Genomic DNA, 18,058 nt, shown 5'->3' on the forward strand with positions numbered 1-18,058 from the left:
TGTCTTTGGTGATGAAATGGTTGGGTACAGTCGGTCATGCTCTTGTTAAAAAGCAAACAAATCTGAAGTCTTATCTAGCAGCCTACATTTTAGCTAAAAGGTATCCTTGTACATACAGATTTAAGTGAAGGGCAGATTCAAAGTTATCATGTAAAACTAGAAATTAACTATTTTCATAAGAATTTCAATAAAGAGCAACAGTGCCTCACATAATGTGGTTTTGAAAGTGTGTGTCCTATGCTGTAAACTTGATTCTTCCTTTGTTCTGTTAAGTTCCTGAGCCTTACTGAAGAAGACCTGAATAAATTTGAATCCCTTACCATGGGAGCAAAGAAGAAGCTCAAGACCCAGCTGGAGTTGGAAAAGTAGGTGTTGAAGAAACAAACTGAAAATAGTTTGCCCAAGAGATGTGAAGGCCTGAAAGAGGGTTGGGCAGGAAAATTGATGGTTTTAGGCCTTTTAGTGTTTGTTCCAGGTTGTCACATGGGAAAAATGGAAATTTTGCAGAAAGAAATGACTCTGTCTTGGCTTATTTAATCTTTAAAACCAGTGTGGCTTATTGGTCAGGGTGTATGCTGCATTTGGATATGGGAAGCTCAGGTTCCTGTCCCTATTAGGATGCAAAACGTCCCTTGTGTAACCCATCTCTCAGGATTGAATGAAATGCAAAAAACCCAGTCAGACGCTTTGGGAAGATGAGTGGGTTATCTGGACAACTACAGTGTCTAGTATGTTTGACATGCCTGAAAATAGCAGCCCTGTTGAGTGGACCAGCTTGCATTTAAATGCTGGTTTGACAAATCATTTCCTCAGTTTCTTTTTCACTCCAGGGAGAAGTCTGAGAAACGGACCCTGAATCCCACAACATCTCCTGCTGGTGGTGGCGTGGCCAGAGTTCCACCTACTACTCACATTGGTCCTATCCAGAGCATCCGTAGTAACCATGTCACTGGTAAGTTGTGGGGGGTTGTGTACCAGGCTTGGGCGAGCATGTTTCTTTCACAAAATGGAGTCGGATCTTATTTGATCTGTCTCCTGTTACATGGCAGCATCTTGGTTCCTGCCTTTTGAGCCAGTTGAGGTTCAGTCCGTTGGCTCTTAAGCAAGCATGGAAAGGACCAGGTTGCCCCCGAATGATTTGATATTAATGTTCCCAGAGTAGCTAGCTCTTTGGCTTACAGTATTGGCTTGGTTGTAACTTCCCATTCTGGCTTGTGCATAGGATACAGTAGTATTCATATTTCTTGATTTCTAACATGCACTTTTCTCATCATCCTGCTGCTGTCACCCTGCCCCCACCCCCCAGAGTTGCGAGTAGATGTGGACCAGCCAGTTCCCACAATGCCCCGTGAAGGAAGCTCCTCGGAATACTCCAGTTCATCCTCTAGCCCAATGGGAATCCATAACCGAGAAGAGAGCTCAGACAGCACTGAGGAGAATGAAAGACGTAAGGAAAGCTGCATCTTTGTGTAGTAGTGTCTGCTTCCCGTTAGAGAACCAGCCATATCTTACATCTGTTTATTTTTGTAGGGGTAGAAATACATCTGGATGCTTCAGAAAAGGAGAAGCCGGTAATGATACTGAATCACTTCAACTCCAGCTCGGCCAGGCCTACTGCTCAGGTTTTACCAGTACAGAATGATGCTGGGTGCAGTCCGTCCGGTCACCACACCTTGCCAGTACAGATGCTACCTGCAGGCTCCCCTCACATCACCCCAATTAGGATACTGAATTCTATGCACAAGCCAGAGCGAGGCAATACAGACATGAAGCTCCTTTCGTCATCTATGCACTCGCTTTTGTCTTTGGAAGACAGGACAAAATTCTCCCCTGCACCACCTCGAAGCAGCATCAAGGTGGAGAAGAGCTTTGGAAACACAGTTTTGGATGGCATGCCAGCATCTTCCCATCAGCCCATGCAAGTACTCTCAGGTGTCCCTGAAAATGGCTCCTCTGCACCTTCCATTAACTTTGGTCCACGGACCAAAATGGTTCATGCTTCCACTTTGGACAGAGTGGTGAAAACCACCCAGCAGCCAGGAATCATAGTGGAAACAAGCACCACCGCCACTGTCACATCCAGCACGGTCTTCCACGTAGCACGGCCCCCCATCAAGCTCCTGGTCTCTTCGTCAGTTCCAGCTGATTCCGCCATTGCAGGGCAACCATCTTGCTCCAGTAACATGCCATTTAGTGTCTCCCCAGCAATACTAAGCCCCCGGACAGCTCTCTATACAACCAACACCAAAGTGGCCTTCTCTGCCATGAGCAGCATGCCAGTAGCCCCAATGCCCAACAACAGCTTCTGTGCAAACAGCAACACTGCCTCTTCTAGCAGTCACCCTTCCACATCATTTGCAAACATGGCAAACCTCCCTAGCTGTCCTGCTCCCAGCTCAAGCCCTACGCTTTCAGCTGCTGCAGAGAACAATTTCTACAACAGCAGCAGTAGCAGTGGCTCAGCAGGGAGTATCCCAGTACCAAATCAGAATCACCACCACCACCACCACCACCAGCAGCAGCCCCCTGGCTGTATGGTGTGCAGCTCCTGTGGCTGCAGCGGGAATTGTGGTTCAAGTGGTATGACTGTCAGTTACGCCAACTACTTCCAGCACCCCTTTTCAGGCCCTTCGATGTTTACTTTCCCATTTCTCCCCTTCAGTCCTTTATGCAGCAATGGCTACATCAACACGCAGCAGTACAACAGCAGCAGCTCGGCCTTTCCTATGGTTCACTCCCCTTACAATGGCGGCATAGCACCAGACTCAGTCATGAGTGGGCAGTCGACATTTGCCATGCCGCCAATGCAGAGCTTCATGGCTGGTACTGCAGGGGTGTATCAAGCCCAAGGAATGATGAGCAACAGCAGCAGTATGGGCCACAAAAAAAATGGGAATCTTTCCTGTTACAATTGTGGAGCCAGTGGTCACCGAGCTCAAGACTGCAAGCAGCCACCCATGGATTTCAATCGACAAGGTTAGGAATGTGCTTTCTCACTCAAAGAATGCATATTTGGGGGGCTGGAGAGAAACAGGGACACAGACTGATGGTGGCCTGAACAGTAATTTTAAGCTGATAGTTTTGAGTTAGCTGTGGAGCCCTTGGTGCATATAAAGCAGCCTTATGCCAAAGCAGACCATTTGTCCATCTAGCTCAGTACTATTAACACAGACTATTAGCTGCTCTCCAGAGTTTCAGGCAGGAATTCTTCTCTACCCTACCTGGAGGTGCTACCAGGGGTTGAACCTGGAGCCTTCTGCATGCAAATGAGGTACTCTTCCACTGAGCTACAGCTCTTCCCCAGAGGGGAACTTTCCACACTTGGCTGGCTTTTTTTTATTGTTCATTCTTACAAGCGTCAAAGGGGTACAAGAGAGATGTTACTATATAACCAGTGATCGTACTTAGGCCAAATAGCTCTCTGGGTGGGAAGGGTTTGCTTTTTCAGCTCTTAACTGGAGGAGGCTTTGATTACTAATACCAGTTGGTTTGGCATCTTTCAGAAATTCATACATCTAGTTTTTAAACTTGCTGTAATTGCTTCCTGCTTCAGCTGGCTCTAAACTACTGAATGGTGTAGATCAGTGGTTCTCAATCTTTTAGCACTGGGACCCACTTTTTAGAATGTGAATCTGTCAGGACCCACTGGAAGTGATGTCATGACCAGAAGTGACATCATCAAGCAGGGCGATTTTTAACAAACCTAGGCTGTAATCCTACCTACACTTACCCAGGACTAAGTCCCATTTACTATCATTGTTAAAAGCATATACATAGCAGCCTGTTAAAAGCACTATTAAAAGCAACATTTCCCCAAGTGCAGTCACATATCAGTCTAATATATTAAAAATAAAATATTTAAATGAATGGGGACCCACCTAGTGGGTCCTGATCCACAGTTTGAAAAACACTGTGTAGGTGGTATAAAACGGTGTTTTGATGCTACTGACTTTTTTTCTTCCTCCTTGCAGGTACATTTAGGTTAAAATATGCTCCACCAGCTGAAAGTCTAGATTCCACAGACTGACACTAACTTTATTGACTGGCTATTTTGTGATGGCAAAAGCTATGGAGTAACTAGGAAACTTCAAATTGGAACCTGGGAGGTCTACTTTGTTGAGCTTAATGTATTTTTTGTAATCCAAAGGTGCTCTACTTCATTAGGAAGAAAGTGAAGCTTAGGCCTGTCAAACACATTTTTACTGACATGCAGACATTATAATATGGATCTTAACGTTGGACCTTCCAAATGGCAGGTGAAACGCTTTCTCATAAACTCCTGCACTTTTGCTGAAGAATGTTGCCATACTTCAACCTTCCATGCTGGAAACTCAAATTCCTGAGCAGCTACATTGTAATCTGGAGTGAGCCCTAGAGGTTGATGGTACAGTAGCCATTTGCCAGCTGGACTAATGTTGTGAGACTAGATTAACATGTCAGCTACTTCTCAACACAAAAGAAGGCACTACTCTCTGGGATTTTAAAAGGATTGCACTACAGAAGAATGTATAGTCCTGTTTTATCTGCACATTCAGCAGATTGAGACCAGTGTGAAACACAAGATGTTCCAACTGTTGAAATTAGGCACCAGCAGGCTATGTGAACTTCTAATAAAGAAATCTTAATCCTCTCTCCTGAAAGAACAAAGGTGGAAGTTTCAGTTCATTCTGGAAATGGTTGTGCTATGTTTTGTCACCATTTATTCTTAAACAGAACTGAGTTAGCAGCAGTGGATTAAACAGTTTTCAAGGCTATAGTACCACAAACTTAGATTGTGGGGGGGGAGGGGCTGCTGTTGCTTGATGACTTGTGAATCTGTCACCATGTCTTGACCCACCCCTCCCGGAAATGGTCATCTGCCTCTGTCATTCATTACAAGCTCTTAGCACAGTTGGTAAGCAATTGTTTTACTCTGCATAGCAGAAGTCTTTCTAAGAAGAGCTTCTGCTGTGAGATTTGGAACCAAAAGAAGTCACAACATATAAAGTATGGTTGTACATCTTACAACTACTCTGCAGGGTTAGTCAGCCTCCTTTACTGAAACACACTACAGATTACTCGCTTGATTTTGTGCACATCTCCACGAACTTAACTAGAGTGAAGATGAAGCCAGCAAAGCTCATATGGCAAAGTGGAAACAATGCATTTGTTGCTAGTGGGGAAGCAAATTTTTGTATGTCTTTCATATGCTGCTTTAGTTGTGGCCATCTCTTGTTGATAGGGCTGATGTTTAGAACTGCCTCCCACAGGACATTTTTGATGGGTGCACACAAAGTACCTTCCATGCAAATGAGTATTCCTGACTGCAACTGTTGCACAAGTTCAGGTAGCAGGGGACTGGAACTGAACACATCTCTCTGCTCCATGTCCATGTGGTGCTAAAACAGACTTGCTGTTGCATGGTATGAGAGATCTTATGATGAGAATGGCAGTAGAACAGGCACATTGTTTGTGGTTGCACAGCAAAAGCAGCAATGTTTGTTTTTCTGTCAATGTAGTAGTAAGCTGTAGGCTGTCCTTCAGGGCAGTAGACCATGTCCTTAACTGTTGCCTTTTTCAAAAAAAAAATCAGTCTGATGTATTTTCTTGCTTGGAGGCATCTGAGGGGTTTGGCACAAAACTAATCTCTCCGGGAAAAGCTTAGCATGGGGTTCATGCAGTTTCTTTGTGTCATGGAAACCAAGTCCAAAGCTGTAAAAACATCTGGCTAGTCCTTCTACATACAATCTTCCGTTATTTCTATGCAATGAAGTACTAGACTTCCATATCCTCAGTTTGTTAACTAAAACAGTAGTACATAGTATGTTTGTAATGGCTGAACTTCTAAGGCTGCTAATGTAGACGGTTAGTGCTTTGTAAAACCACACCACAAAAGGGAGAAAAACTGACAGTATCTTTGCCTTAATGCCATTGACAACAGGAGAAAAACTTGTCATTCTATATTGCTTTTTCACTTAATGTTTACTGCTAAAGTTGAGAACCTCTCCAGTGGCTTGAAATACGTGCTAAAAGCCAAATGTTTCCATTAAGTAGAATTACAGACTTTCCAGAACAGCAAAAAGCCTTTCTGTGGTGTTTTGTTGTAGAAACCGGGACAGGACAGTGTGATTTGTGGATTTTCATAAAGAAATACTCAGTTTAATTAGAAAATCTATAGCTTTGCTGTTCAGAAATGTGAGACCTCCTTCAGGTGAAAGCATCTGGTTTTTCTGTGAGCTATTCTGCTTAAAAAATTGTATTGGGCTAGCTTAACTACAAGAATGCAGAACCAGCAAAGGTTTTGGAGAGACCACTTTGTTCATACCTAAAAGTATTAATCTAAGCTTTACAAGTCAAACTGATAGTGAGTTCCTAAGTTTAACAATTTCTCCACTGGTGCAGCTAAAGTAGCTGACTTCAAATATGGTAAAAATGGACTTGTTTTTGTAGATACCATGTGAGTTCAACTGGCTATATCTTGCACTAAAGGACTATGAGGATGCACCTCAAATTCTGTTACGAGAGATTGCAGAATTGGCAACAGTCCTATTCTAGATGGGGTGAAATGGAGCCTTAATGTCTGGTATGGTAAACATTGATTAGAGATGGTTGTAACAGTAATATATTTGCATATGTATTGTAATACCTGACATGTGCAACTTTAACAGCAAACTTCTCAAGCAGTCTATAAAACTGCAGATCAGTGCCTGATCAAGAGAGGACTTTTCTGAAATGTTTTAAAGAAACCCTACACTTCATGCTGTCCTAGAAACACACACTAAGGTACCCAAAGATAAGCCACCACAAGTCTCCTATGAGGCAATTCCTTAAGGGGCTGTGTTGCCCTTTATGCTTATATCCCTAGTCTCTGTGGCAGATTTAATTCCTACTTAAACTGGGGAAGGAGGGGTTGGGTGTTCGATGGAATAGACATACTTTCAACACTAAGGTGCGTTACTGGAGGTGGCAAACGGAAAAATCAAAGGTACCAGTTCAGAAAGCTACCACCATCCAAATAACTTGTGACTATTTCTGCATAGGAAATTCTTACCAATGTAGAAAGGGCAGCTTGTCTTTTTGCAACAAATGAAGGAAACTCCTCTGCCCATTTTGAGCCATTTCTTCTACATGTAGTATTACAAAAATGTGCATGTAACTTTATAAATATTAAGTTTTGTAAATATTTAAGTCACCTAATTTTGATTTTGAATTGTAAATGTCAAGTACTCTGGTAATGGGATTTTTATGTTTTGTTATACTTTGTTAAAGGTAAAAATTGTACATTTTTAGAATGTTTTTATGAGTAAATTTAATGTACTGAAAAAAAATTAGACCATAAGTGTCTTTTCAGACATCCTCACAGTTTAATACATGTGTGTTCCATTTTTGCATTTGGAAGCTTAAAGAATATAATCAAGCTTACTGATAATTCAGCAGAGTCAACCACAGCCTAAAACTAAAACATGCATTGTCCCACAGAGCCTGGTCCTGTACACCTCCACAGCAGGTTCTGTGTTGAGACAGAATCCAACTTGCCTCATCTGCCCACATACAAACTTTAATGTTATGCTATCATACCACTTTCTTGTTGTTCTATATGGAAACTAGTTCTTGTCTAAGTTTGGAAAATGTATGCGGTAGTTTTTGGTAACGGCATGGACAGCAATTGTGTTATCTCCCCTTCCACACAGCCAGTTTCCCCCTTCCATAGTGTTAATATAGCCTTGTATGCATCTAATCTGTCACATCTTTCTTATTTTCTAATAGTAAAGACATCTGAGCCAAAGGTAGACATAGCGAACAGGCTTTGTTACCATCCTGTCTGTCCGCTGGTCTTGGTATGCAACATTCAAACCCATTTTAAAATAAGCTTGATCCTAATAGGGCTGATTATATCTCAACTTGATCAGCTATCACCATTAAAAATAAAAGCAACAATATTTTATACAGGAATCAGTCACAAGGATGGCTATCATGAAGAAAGATCTTAAACAGAACAGAAGACAGGTTATTTAAAATTTTGCAGTAAACAGAAGCAAGTACTGAATAAATGCATGCAAAAGGTACAGAATGTATTATCTTAATGATATAGTACAGAATCTCAAAGTGTAGCATTCTTTTTCATCCCTTAGTGGAAGGTAGTTTGACACAGATGTAATTAAACTTATACATTAATATACAAGGATACATCTTGGCTTGTCTGCTACATTTCACTGTAAAATGGTTGGAAGCAGAACACTTCAAGTTCTTTCCTTTTGCATAGGACATATCCTATTTACAGTGAGATTAAGAGCAAATCTCCGTACATCTGCCAGGAAGCTTTAGGGGCAGAGCACTTGCCTGCTCTTTGAAACTGCAGATAGCACACACTCTTAACATGGGAAAGTCACCCTCAGAATTCAAATGTCACATAGGAACTTAGGATGAACTTAGAAAAGCCCTCATTTCCTTCAGCACAAATATCAAGTTGTTTGAACTTGATATTTGTGCTGAAGGAAATGAGGGCTTTCACTAAGGATGCAATGGAAAAATGTTCTCTAGTGCACCAAAGGCTGAGAACATGGAAGGCAGGAAAGTCAATATGCTGAATACAAAGAATGTCAAAAGATCTTGTGCCATGCCAGTCTCGTGCTTATCCTCAAAGCCCTGCATATTGCTCTTTCAAGGCATTCTCTGACCCAAAGCAAGTCCTCTTTGCTGGGGAGGGGGCCTTCTCTAAATGAGAGAGACTTGACGTGTGTTTGATACTACTACAGATCCTTGCTGGACAGAACTCTCTTAAATGATAACCTAGTGTTAAAATATACATTCCCTAAAGCTAAAGTAACTTAACTTTAGGTGTGTGTCTGTGTGTGTATATATATTATATTTAGCAATCTGATAATTCACTTTCTAAAGGAGCAGTACCCTGGAATTAAATCCCCCCTCCCTCCCACCACATGCCCTGACTTACCAAGCACCAAGGCAAAAGATCTTGGCTAAGGAGGAAAAGCATATAGATCTTTACTCCTATTTGTTCCCTTTCTGAAAAAGCAGTTTTGTAGGAGCCGAAGCAGGACTTTACAGAAGGAGATGTCGCAGGGAAGTATTTCATATGCCACTTAGCACACAGCCCAGTTCCTACAATTAGAGTAATTCAAACATCCCTTTTATTGGCAACTTAACACGCATGGTATGGTTTCAGTCTGGTTCCTGCAACTTTAAAGCAATTATGCCAGTGCAAATTTATAGCAGGTCTATGAAGCTGGGCTGCTTGTCCGTACTGGCACTCATCTGTTGAAATATTCACAAATAAAACAAGGTACGATGAGAATACCCGCAAGCACAACTACTGTGAGCAGGTTGGTAACATCCCTTTTTCCTGTGGGAAGGAGGGGTAAAAACTATGCTAGGCTACAAGCCTGGGTATGGTTTACGCAGAGGATTTAATGCCAAATGTTTCCTGAGAGGCATACACCATGTACAGGAATCCGTCCTCATCCTTCTCACTTTCGTACACCTCTGAGATGGGTGTTGAAACGCTCACCATGCTGTGTCCATTCACCAGTAAGAAGAAAGCCTGATTGGAATTCAGCTGCAGGCGGCGCCTAGAAGACACAGAAAAGAAGCCTTCAGGAAGCCTCCTCTGCAAGTGCTTTTATTTTTCATTTTTATACCACCCTTCCTCCAAGGAGCTCAGGGTTGTATACGTGGTTCATTCCCTCCTTTTGTCCTCACAACAACCCTGTAAAATGCAATACCAAGTATTTTGTGACTGAGGACCTCAGAACTACTGAGTCTTTAAAAGTCCCAGGATTTCTACCCCATCCAAACATCACACCGACACTGAAAAGCATACATGATTAAATGGACCCAACCTCTGAAGGCAGCCTCCCCACCCAAGCAACACAAGAGGGGATCATGGCACTGCTAGACTGATCTAAGCCTCAGACAATGCATTGCAATTGCCAAGCAGAAAGGAAAAAATTGATCTTCTAAAGAAACTGGTTTTAAAATCAGATAGCAAAAGGATGATAAGTTTACTCAGACTCAATTTGCCTCACTTCTACAGAGTCCCATGATGTGCCAGAGAAGTTTCAGAGGCACAGGAAATGGGTGCATTTTCTGTGAAGAGAAAATAGTGGTGATTTGCAATGGCAGGGACTGTCTTAATCCCTGCTATCATTGCTGCAAGACTTGCTAAGTCATCAATGACTTGGAAGCCTTTTCTATCTACTTTCAACAAGCTACTGGTTTGAACTAGAGACTCTTTAAACTTGCAGACAGATTAGATACCTGATAATTTTGATCAGCTCACTCATGTTGACATGATCTGGGACCAGAAACTTAGTTTTATCCAGGACAGGAAGTTGCTTCTCTCCTTTGTACCTTTCAATTATTACCTGAGAAAAAGATTATTTCAGATTTAAGTTTAGCACTTTTCATCAGTAGGAACAGAAAACTCCAAGTAGATTCTCTGCAGACATGTTGTAACACTTTGTACTCTCCCAGTAAGAAATCAGTGTTCCTTAATATTACTTTTACCAGACAGTCAAGCTGTTCCAGATTAGGATTGAATGCCAGTTCAGATTCATCTGTAACTCTCCAGAACTCGCTATCTTTAAAAACTGGTTTAGTAACTAATTCAGGTGCTTTGAATCAGCTTAAACACATTTCATGCAGATCATCACACTCTCTGGCTTGCAATCTATAAAATTAATATAACAAACACTTAAGGAAAAATTAATTTATACAAAATACAGCACACACACAAAAACAGAAAAATACAACATTCATACAATTTAAAACTGCGTATCCTATGGTTGAACCACTTACCACTTTGCACATTTAGCAGTTTGGTTCTGGTTCCAGGGAGTTGATAGTTAGCTGAAAAACTATCCGTTCCTGTTAGCTGAAAAATCCTCTGAGTCAAACCCATTTGGGATTCAGTTTGACTCCCTGATTTCTATTTCAGATGCAGAAGTCATAATACCATCTTTCAATACAATATCAGCACATGTGTTTTGAACAGAATTTGATTCTACTCTTGCCAATATCTGAAGCGATGACCTTGAATGTCATGTGCAACCTACATACTACTAGCAAGGGGACCAAGCATCAGGAATTTCTGTTCAAGTCCCACTGAAAAATACAAAGGTGGGGAAATCTCACACAATTCTTCATTAAATTGACAACCCCACAGAACTTTCCATGGACTGTGAACTACATTCCTTGTACTAGTGGCTTCCCTGCAACACATACCCTTATAACACAAAAAAACCACCAATCAACCTCGTACAAAAATAGCATGCTGATTTTTCACAAGGTAGGATGGTAGCTCCCTGGGCTCATTGTTGAGCAAGGTTGTGGTTGCCTCACAAGTTGCCAACTAGTGTTCACTAATCACAAATAAGAAGATGCTACTGAAGGAGGTTAAAGTGGTTATGTACTCCTATTTAAAGTTGAGCCAGCATTCATTAAAACTGGTCAGTGATTATCTGCCTAAGGAGATCACATGTCATATTTAAAAATTGAACTGGATGTTGCTGTTTTGTTCTTGAAATTAGGAAAAAAGTGCTAAGTGGCTACAAAAGTAAACATGGAAGTTGCAAGTTGTTCCTTTAATAGGAGAAACTACATTAGAAAGTGAGCGAGATTCATTAGGAAACTTAAGACAGCACTGATGCCATCAGGAAGATACATTTTCAAAATTTTATTTTTTACAACCTTGTCATCATAGAGTGCTGCTGGGTTGAATGACTACTGAGCAAAAAACAAGGAAAAACTAAATGTCCTGCTTGCAAAGAGCTTTCTGCTAACAATCTCTCAGAACCACCCACCCACTATTCTTCTTTGATTGTGCTGTTACTGTCATAAGAAAAAAAGCCCCATAAGTTAGGAGTTTTTCAGACTATGAGATATAGAAAAAGCAGTTGTCAGACCCAAGTTGAAATACATTATTCCTCTCAGAGTAGCTTCCCTCAAGGTGCCTTACCTGAATCCTAAATATACTTTATAAGGCTACAATCCTATCTACACTTACCTTGGAGTAAGCTCCGTTTACTATAGCAGGACTTCTGAGTAGACATGCCTTAGGATTGGGATCTTAGAGAGTTATTGTATTGAAAACAATGGAATTTACTTCTAAGTTCATATAAGAATGAGGTAGGTGATGTAGGAAAACAACGATGACTGCTACAACTGTGCAGAAATGCAGGCCAAACCAGTATCATGACCTTGGTCAGAAAGGCCCATAAAAACATAAGGCCCATAAAAAACATAAATCCTGTTGGATCAGGTCAGAGATGGCCCATCTAGTCCAGCATCCTGTTGCCCACAGTGGCCTACCAGCTATCTCTGAGAAACCCACAAGCAGGAGATGAAAGCATACCCCTCTCTCAATGTTACTCCCCTGCAGCTGGTATTGAGAGGGCCACTCTCACTGAAGCTGGAGGTAGCATACAGCATATTGCCAGTCAGAGTGTTCTGAGAGAAAGAGACAACCTAGGAATCTTCAATGCAATTGCAGGACCAAAAAACAAAAACCAAACATCATGCCACAAATATGCAGCCTATCTCCATTAAGTGAAACAAACAAGTTTGTGACATATCTATATACAAAATAAGGGCAAGGCTTTTGTCTCAGGGAGTTGTCCCCTGTTTATTCAGTCCTTATCACATAGAGATGTTCTTATACATTTTTATCTTTTCACAGATTTTTTGTTTCCCACCCAGGAGGAAAACTACAGAAGTGTTTTTTGTTTTTTTTTATTTCAAGGGCACATTTTATAAGTTATAATTAGAAATTAGAATAGCTTTAACGGTGTACTAGGTAGGTGATATAGGCAGTACAGTGTCTGCAGATGCAGCCGTAGTCAATATCCACACACCCCCTCCCATCCAGCCCATTATTTAATTTTTCATTGGTTTCTGAGTTTATTTCTTTTATAGGTTTCAGGTTTTTACAAGAATGAGCAGAAAATGGTGTTAAGTATTTTTATTTTGTTATCACTGAAAAGTTCCACCTCTACACATAAACAAGCCTGATGATGAATTACAAAGTGTATTTGTTTAAATATTACTAGTGAATGGGTTTCCTTGACAGATCTCGCCATGGGACAGCCAAATGTCTACAAGTTTACTCACCGGTATCTTTGTTGGATGCTGCTCCCGAATAAGTCTGACATCTTCTACTCTTTGTTCTGCAGGGGAAAACAAAACTAAAGTTGTACCTAAATGCTGGGAGAGATACAGCATACTTGTCACAGAAATACCCATACAAAGCATTTTGTTTCCTTTGGGGCTTCATTGCCCTGAACCACACACTCACACACACCACAACCTCAAAAAGGAGGAGCCCCAAGTACCCCAACTGTACACCCAAGGTAGAGTTTGACAGCATTGAGTAGCTGCTTGGCTGCCTTCCTAGCAGAATATAATATCTGGGGCAAAAGCCTATCAACAAGAGGAGGGGGAAACACATCAGACAAATTTATTGTAAGAGAATGAATGAATGTTGCTATTTAGGGCTCCCATGAAAAAGTAGAACCTTTATACTCCATAAGAATAACATACATGCAGGCAAGGAACACCAGTAAGAACAACACTAATCTAGGTCAATGTAGACTAATTTTTTGCCACAATTCCACTTCATGTGGAAGATGTTGTGCCTCTAATCTGGTTACCAAGCTTTAAACCAATTCTTGCATTTTCCTGCATCAGTAATTCAAATATAAACCTATGTTGTGTCCATTAGATTTAAAATTGACACTCTACCACTTTTCAGTCTGATTAAGCTGAAAATAAGTAGTAAAGTTAACTTCCTAACTACTGCATCTAGGAAGCTAGGTGTTCAACAACAGTGTAAGACAGTGTAAGACGACCTGTCCCTGGAGTAAAAGAAAAATGCACAAGCGCGCATAGCCTGACGGCATGAAAGGTTGGCAACCCTGCAGAAGCCACACTGTTCGGGATCTGGCTAGTCCCTGGAAGAGAGGTCAGAAATCCCATGTAACTACCACTTTGAGCTCCATATGAAGAAAGAAGAGAGTACAAATATGATAAAGTCAGAGGTAAGTCATGCATTTACTTCCAGGCTGCCATAGAAAGTACACCAGACAGTCTGTGGATTCTTCAAGCACAGTACCAGAAAAATTCAATTTGGAAGTTTCTTCCTAGCTAAGCCTATAGGAGTTCCGAGTCCAACGCTGCTTTGCAAATGGAAACAAACAGCAAGCATGACCTTTACTTTCATTTTCAGCAGCACAGAGGAAAACAAAGCCATGATTCTGGTAATACTCCAGCACCCAAGCAGGAAAACCTGTTTAGGCAGAATCAAACAAGCAACAAAAAACCTGCCCTGTGCCTTCCTGTTTCTTTTTTTATAAAAGTGAAGGTAACAATAAGAGATCTTTACATTTAAACCTCACTGGGGCTTATTACATCGGGCTCCTTGGATCACATCACACAGCTAAACCTGAAGCTGTCTGCCAGAGCATAAACCACTTTGCAGGCCTTGACAAAACAAAATGCCTCTCCTTCTCTCTCTCCCTCCTTGTTACTAAACTCTTTGGTTCAAGACAATTGATTCAGCCCTTCAGTGTTTTCTTCAACTCTTCTTGCTCAGGTCCAAAAGAGGTCACCCTCCAAAAACAATCTTAGGAAAACTGTAGTCCAGTGATTCAACATTATCTGCTTCTTCACAACAACAGACTGACACAGCTCATCAGAGGCAAACAAGTCTTTCTCAGCAGAGCAGACAAAGTACTTGGAAAAGGTTTGGTTCAAAACAGATGACTGGAATATGGGCTTTGACAGCACTGAGGAAAGGACAGGCAGGCAGATCTGTGAGAAAAAGCCAAGTAGTTCCAGATCTCTAAGAAGGGCACCCAGATGAGGCTTAGAAAATTGAATTGCAAATGCCCCCCCCATGGCATTTCCTAACATGGGCGAAAGCCTAAGTAAAAGCATATATTAGACCCATCCGTACATATAGCACTCATTCTCAGCAGCCTGACAGCTGATAAACAAAGGATAGGCCCCTGTATCACTCATACCCATAAGTGCTGTAAAAAAAAAAAGAAAGAAAGAAAAGGAGGGGGCAAAGAGTGCAAAGCAGGCACAATGCCAGCCACACAACAATGCCTTGCAACCTAAGGAGGAATAGACTGGCACCGGGGCCTGTTTACTCTCCTTTGGCTCATGGACTCCACAAAAGCCAACAGAGGCATAAACAAGAAAAGCCTCCACTGCATTCCCACAACCTCACTTTCAGGCCCCAGGCCTCAATGCCAACTGTCAGTCTTGGGGCCATCAGCTAAAAAGGAAAAACAGAATCCCAGGTGGGGAGGGAAGAAAACACCAATGGTGGCATACAGCCCAAGGCACTTTCTAGGGTACCCCGAGATGCCCTCAAACCAAGATGGAATACAGTAGAGAGGGCTCTGTAACACAAACACACTCCATTACAGCGACAATCAGGCACACCAAGCCAAGCATCCAGAAGAGAGGAAGAGGAGGAGGAAAAGACAGCCCAGTAAGCAGCGGGGGGGGGGGGGAACGGGACCTGCCCCCTCGCAATGGGGGCTCCTCCCCCCAGATCCACTTCCCTCCTTCCCCCACAACAAAACCCTTTCTTCAAGATCTTCTTTGGTCCCCCCTCCTCCTTGCTGGGGCTCCTAACAGGGTGGCACCCCCAAAACAAGTCTCACCTCACAGCACCTACTATTTTTTCCCTACTCCTCACCTCCTTCTCTCCCCAAATACACTTCCCTCCTTCCCCCACACCAAAACCCTTCCTTCAGGATCCTTTTTATGCCCCCCTTTCCTGCTGAGGCATCTCATAGGGTGCACCTCCAAAACAAGCCCCACCTCACAGCACCTACTACTTTCTCCCTACTGCCCCCCCAACCTAGGCCTAAGGACAACCAGAGTCTCCCTCCTGCCTTACCCCCCACTCCAACTCCCTCAGATTCACCTAGAGCCCCCCTCACCTGGAAGAACCCCTCAGGGTGAGAGGTGCCACCCACTCAGAGGGTACCACCCCCAAAACAAGCCCCACTGCACAGGTGCCTACTACTTTCGCCCTGCTGCCCCCCAACCTAGGTCTAAGGACACTCAGAGACCCCCCATACCCTCCCCCCATGCCAGCTCCCTCAGACCCAGCTAGAGCCCACCCCCCAACCTGGAGGGACCACACGGGCTGAAGGGTGCCACCCCCAAACAAGCCACACCTCACAGGTACCTACCACTTTCTCCCTACTGGAACCCCCACCCTAACCAAGACCTAAGGACACTCAGCGACCCCCCCACGCCCTCCCCATGCCAGCTCCCTCAGACCCAGCTAGAGCCCCCCCCCCACCTGGAGGAACCCCAACTCCAGGGCTCCGACCTTCCCTCCCCCTAAGAAGGGGCTGCCAGCTCAGACTGGGGTCTTCCTGGCTCTCCCCCCCCCGCTTCACACCGGGGGGGTGTCTCCGGGGGCTGCCCCTCCTCCCGCGGGGGGTCACGCGGTCCTGCCCCTCCCTCACCGAAGGTGCGTCGCTGCTTGAAGCTCTTCTCCGAGGGCATCGCGGCGACTCCTCCGGCTCTCTCCCTCCGGGTCGGCGCGGACCATCCACCCAGCCTCGTCCGCGTCAGCTGACCAACCCCGGACCCCGCCCCCCTCTCTCCCTCCAGCTCCTTGCGTCACAGGGCGGGCATCTCCCCTCAGCCTCCTCCCTTCCCGGCAGTGCGCCTGCGCGACGGAAGCCCGCAGGCGGGATTAGAGCAGACCGCCACTGCGCTTGTGCACGCTGGGTGTCGGGTGGTAGCTGAGGGGCTGCCGCAGCGCTCGCGCCTGGCAACGGCTAAGGGCGCGCGCGTGCGCCTGTCTGCGCATTCGCGCCGATGCAGCCCTCGCGGCGGTGGTTACCATGGCTACCAGCAGGCCGAGGCAGGCGTTTGTGGCCTGGTGCTGCGCAAAGCCAGCGCATAAGCAGCTACGCGCGCCCCCACCCCCACCAGCATCCGTTGCCATCCGCCCCTTCCCAGTAGGAAGTGCAGACTCTGAGGCCCAGGAATAGGGGCCTCTGAATACCCCTCAAGAAATGTAACCTTAATTTAATTTTACTTGCTTTTCTATACTGCCCTTCACTGAACTATTTCCAGCGTGGTTAAAAAAATTTAAAAATAATAATAAGCAGCGTACAAGATAAAAAAGAAGGCTAACTATGTTTGTATTAATGATTAAAAGGACAACACAAGGTCCAGACTGAGATGAATGCACTCTGTAATAGATCACCAATCATGTAATTACTGATTACTCAAAGCTAAGCATTTCCTGTCACATTGTAATCATAGAATATATGGCCTGTCATGTGTGACATCCTTGAAGTCTAATAAGGCCTGTTACCTTTTCATCAGCAGGAGATCTTGTTTTGCTCCAGCAGCAGCATGGAGCCCTGGACTGTCAGAGATAAAATGAGAAGAGGGAAGACATCCCTCACATTGTTTAAAAGAGTTCAAGCTAGTCTTTTTACAGTTCAGTGGTGTAGCTAAGGGGGTTCAGGGGGCAGCAGTTTCACCGGGCATCAAGCTTTAGGGGGGCAACAAGCTCAGCTTGGCACGAGTGACAAAAATGGGGAAAAACTTCATTGGAAAGGTAATTTAATGCAGAGTGCAATGAAACAAACTGCACTGGAATATCTGTATTCTATTAATTATGGCCAATTAACCAGAAAATGAAAACACAACTGTCTTGTGGAACAAAAAGTGGATTTGCTTAACTCCAAACTGACCTATGCGACTGATTGTTCTGAGTGCCAATGATATGTTATTATGATACAGCATAGAACCAATAACTTTTTATTTATTTACTTAATTAAATTTGATTTTATAATGGGGGGGCTACAAAATCTTCTTTGACCACGGGTAGCAGATAGATGCCTTAGCTATGCCACTGACTGGGGGGAAGCAGCAGAGCAAGTGGGTGGTGAGCTGCTGGGGGGAGGAGGTAGGTTCCTCCCAATTTTAACTTTTTAAAAAGCCTGGGAGATGTAACTTCTGGTTGTGACATCACTTCCAGGGCAACATTTTGTGCTTGGCACTGGGCTACATGATC

At 43.5% G+C, this 18,058-nt stretch overlaps 2 protein-coding genes across 3 annotated transcripts in view; one reads left to right on the forward strand and one right to left on the reverse strand.

Annotated features, from left to right (window-relative positions):
* The window catches only part of ZCCHC14 (zinc finger CCHC-type containing 14), a 34,378-nt gene extending 28,516 nt beyond the window's left edge, over positions 1 to 5,862 (forward strand). For both annotated transcript variants that reach the window (XM_066637666.1, XM_066637667.1), the window contains exons 9-13: positions 274 to 365; positions 831 to 952; positions 1,307 to 1,447; positions 1,531 to 2,976; positions 3,972 to 5,862. In XM_066637666.1, coding sequence (XP_066493763.1) covers positions 274 to 365; positions 831 to 952; positions 1,307 to 1,447; positions 1,531 to 2,976; positions 3,972 to 4,027 — 1,857 coding nt within the window. In that variant the 3' untranslated portion in view covers positions 4,028 to 5,862. The remainder of the gene's footprint in view (positions 1 to 273; positions 366 to 830; positions 953 to 1,306; positions 1,448 to 1,530; positions 2,977 to 3,971) is intronic.
* A 1,459-nt stretch (positions 5,863 to 7,321) lies between these two features.
* On the reverse strand, positions 7,322 to 16,606 carry MAP1LC3B (microtubule associated protein 1 light chain 3 beta). The gene is made up of 4 exons (XM_066637668.1): positions 16,488 to 16,606; positions 13,105 to 13,160; positions 10,255 to 10,361; positions 7,322 to 9,566 (listed from the first exon to the last, which is right to left on the reverse strand). The coding sequence occupies exons 1-4, from the start codon at positions 16,525 to 16,527 to the stop codon at positions 9,392 to 9,394; spliced, it is 378 nt and encodes a 125-aa protein (XP_066493765.1). The 5' UTR covers positions 16,528 to 16,606; the 3' UTR covers positions 7,322 to 9,391.
* Positions 16,607 to 18,058: the final 1,452 nt, after the last annotated feature.

The sequence above is a fragment of the Tiliqua scincoides genome, chromosome 9, assembly GCF_035046505.1.
Source record: "Tiliqua scincoides isolate rTilSci1 chromosome 9, rTilSci1.hap2, whole genome shotgun sequence".
Lineage (NCBI taxonomy): Eukaryota > Metazoa > Chordata > Lepidosauria > Squamata > Scincidae > Tiliqua > Tiliqua scincoides.

What these genes read in the sequence shown, in the direction of transcription:
- MAP1LC3B (XM_066637668.1), bottom strand. Translation starts at nt 16,527, where the DNA reads ATGCCCTCGGAGAAGAGCTTCAAGCAGCGACGCACCTTCG. An exon ending in AGCATCCAACAAAGATACCG is followed by an intron (nt 10,362 to 13,104) that starts GTGAGTAAACTT and finishes TCTTTTTCTCAG; the next exon opens with GTAATAATTGAAAGGTACAA. An exon ending in GAGCTGATCAAAATTATCAG is followed by an intron (nt 9,567 to 10,254) that starts GTATCTAATCTG and finishes TGTGTCTTCTAG; the next exon opens with GCGCCGCCTGCAGCTGAATT.